Source organism: Aplysia californica, unplaced genomic scaffold (assembly GCF_000002075.1).
Source record: "Aplysia californica isolate F4 #8 unplaced genomic scaffold, AplCal3.0 scaffold01410, whole genome shotgun sequence".
NCBI lineage: Eukaryota > Metazoa > Mollusca > Gastropoda > Aplysiida > Aplysiidae > Aplysia > Aplysia californica.
In genome coordinates this window covers 81,147-83,541 of record NW_004798680.1, presented here as the reverse complement: position 1 = coordinate 83,541, position 2,395 = coordinate 81,147, and the positions used below count along the sequence as shown (strand labels likewise).

At 44.2% G+C, this 2,395-nt stretch overlaps 1 protein-coding gene across 1 annotated transcript in view; it reads left to right on the top strand.

Annotated features, from left to right (window-relative positions):
• Window positions 1-1,911, top strand: part of LOC101852144 (probable palmitoyltransferase ZDHHC12) — a gene marked incomplete in the record, with an annotated part of 11,166 nt that extends 9,255 nt beyond the window's left edge. The window contains 1 exon segment of the mRNA XM_005112788.3: window positions 1,319-1,911. Within this exon segment, the coding sequence (XP_005112845.2) occupies window positions 1,319-1,504 (186 nt within the window).
• Between the last annotated feature and the right edge of the window lie 484 nt (window positions 1,912-2,395).

The window sequence follows — 2,395 nt, the reverse complement described above, 5'->3', positions numbered from 1 at the left end:
ATAAGGGGGTGGGGAGGGGGGGGGGATTTTGGTCTGTGAGCTGTCCTGTTTCCCAGAAACGTTCAATCTCCTGTCCTAGTCTTTATCAAGGTGAGATCGTAGCAATGGAAGGAAACATCGTTGAATTATTTATAAAAAAATAAAAGTTACTTCCCAACAATGGTGATAGTTTTGTTTTAAAAGCAAACAACTTCATGAACTCAAGCTTTGTTCTCTGTGTTTTAAAATCTTTCGATTTTGGTTTCAGTTAGAATTGGGCACTAAGTGAGAATGTCAATATAGCAACTAGGTCTATTGCTCAAGTCACAGGTGGGTGGTTGGCGGGTGCTCTGGTGTGATTTGCTTCTTCTTTCATATCAAACATCTATCGTCCTTATCTCCCCTTCTTTTTTATTTTTGTTACTCTCTTGTAACAGCTCTAATCCTCTGGCGCTCATATGACCTTATGCAGTTGCGAGCACTGTAAAACCTCTACTAAAACTAAACAATTCACAGGAACTGGTTCCGACAAATTCCCCCCCTAGGGCAGTGCTACTGACTGAAATGTCTTTAGGCCGTTCCCAAAGGGGGGATATTATTAACATATTAACATGTTCTTATGCACAGTAGAATTGTAAATGGGCTGATTTACCAATGTCATGCTCATACTGTTCCGGAACAACATAGGGGGAACTGCTGCTTTTTCTTTCCTCGTCCTTACTATCGTCATTTATGTGGGTGGTTGGCGGGTGCTCTGGTGTGGTTTGCCTCTTCTTTCCTATCAAACATCTATCGTCCTTATCTCCCCTCCTTCTTTTTTTATGTTTGTTACTCTCTTGTAACAACTCTAATCTTTTGGCGCTCATATGACCTTATGCAGTTGCGAGGACGTAAAATTTCGACTGAAACTAAACATCGTCATTTTACCTCTACTTCTTTTGTTTGTTTGTCACTCTCTTGTGAACTGCTATTTCTGGGGTGCCTTGATAGTCGAAGCAGACTTTGTGCTGTTGAGGCTAGAGAGGTGAGCAGAGTAAGTCTGATTCCCTGTAAAGACTTCTCTGTTGACACCCACCCCGTGGCGCTCATATGACATTATGCAGTTGCGAGCGACGTAAAACCTTACTAAAATTTTAAAAAACATCAGACCAGTTCCCAGGTATCCTATTCTGATTACAATATTCTCATAGCGGTGGTTGGCCGGACATTATCAATACATACTGTAGCAATAGTTGGGTGGGGGTGGTGGAGGGTGTCTCTATTTATGTGACACGTGTGTGGACTTTCAGCTATGTCCGAAACAAACTAATTCAAGTCCTGTGTTTGATTTTTCTGCTAGGGCCTCACCACATGGGAAGCCGCGTCAAGGGAGAGAATCACGTACCTCAAGTACCTGGACGAGGATTATAACCCCTTCAACGAGGGCGTGTGCAGAAACCTGCGGCAGTTCCTGTGTGTGTGCAGACTGCGCCGCTGGGAAAAAGTCTATGCCCGGAAAGCCAAAGGGATTAATGGAGTGGTATGATGAGGTGTGTGTGTGTGTGTTTGCTTGTGTGAGTGTGTGTGTGTGTGTGGGAGTGTGTGTGTGTGTGACTTCTGTAAGTGTGCGAGAGTGAAGGGACGGTTGTGAAAGCCAAAGCGTAGTCGGTGAGTATGTGTTCACAGACAGATGTGGTTTAGAGCCGGTTGTCTGCCAAACGGTTTTAGAACATATGATGTTCCACTCTTTTGACCCATACGTTTAAGTAAGGCTGAAAATATACTGCCACGTACTACTGAAGTGCGCCGCGAAACGGACGAGCAGCTAGGTCAAAAATGGTGATCCCATAGGTCAGCGGGACTCTTGTCTGACTGTAAAATGTGGGTGGTTTGCGGGTGCTCTGGTGTGGTTTGCTCCTTCTTTCCTATCAAACATCTATCATCCTTATCTCCCCTTCTTCTTTTTTATGTTTGTTACTCTCTTGTAACACCTCTAATCTTCTGGCACTCAGATGACCTTATGCAGTTGCGAGTACCATAAAACCTCTACTAAAAAAAAAATGACTAAAAAAATGGCGCTGAGCCGGCGTGGAAACTTTTTGTGTGATGGTGGGTGTGGAGAAGAAGGCAGAATACAGCGTTGTCGGAACTGGTTCTTGTCTGCTTTGTTGTGTATCAATTCTCGGGAGCGAACTGCAACTATCAGTCGTTCGTCTTCCATCTTGGCAGGAAATAAACGGACCGGGCGATGTACGCATGGGGAAACAGACGAGCCTGTGGGGAAGTATACGGCTCAGTTCGTTTTGTTTTGTTTTAGTAGAGGTTTTACGGCGCTCGCAACAGCATAAGGTCATATGAGCGCCAGAAGATTAGAGGTGTTTCAAGAGAGTAACAAACATAAAAAAGAAGAAGGGGAGATGAGGACGATAGATGTTTG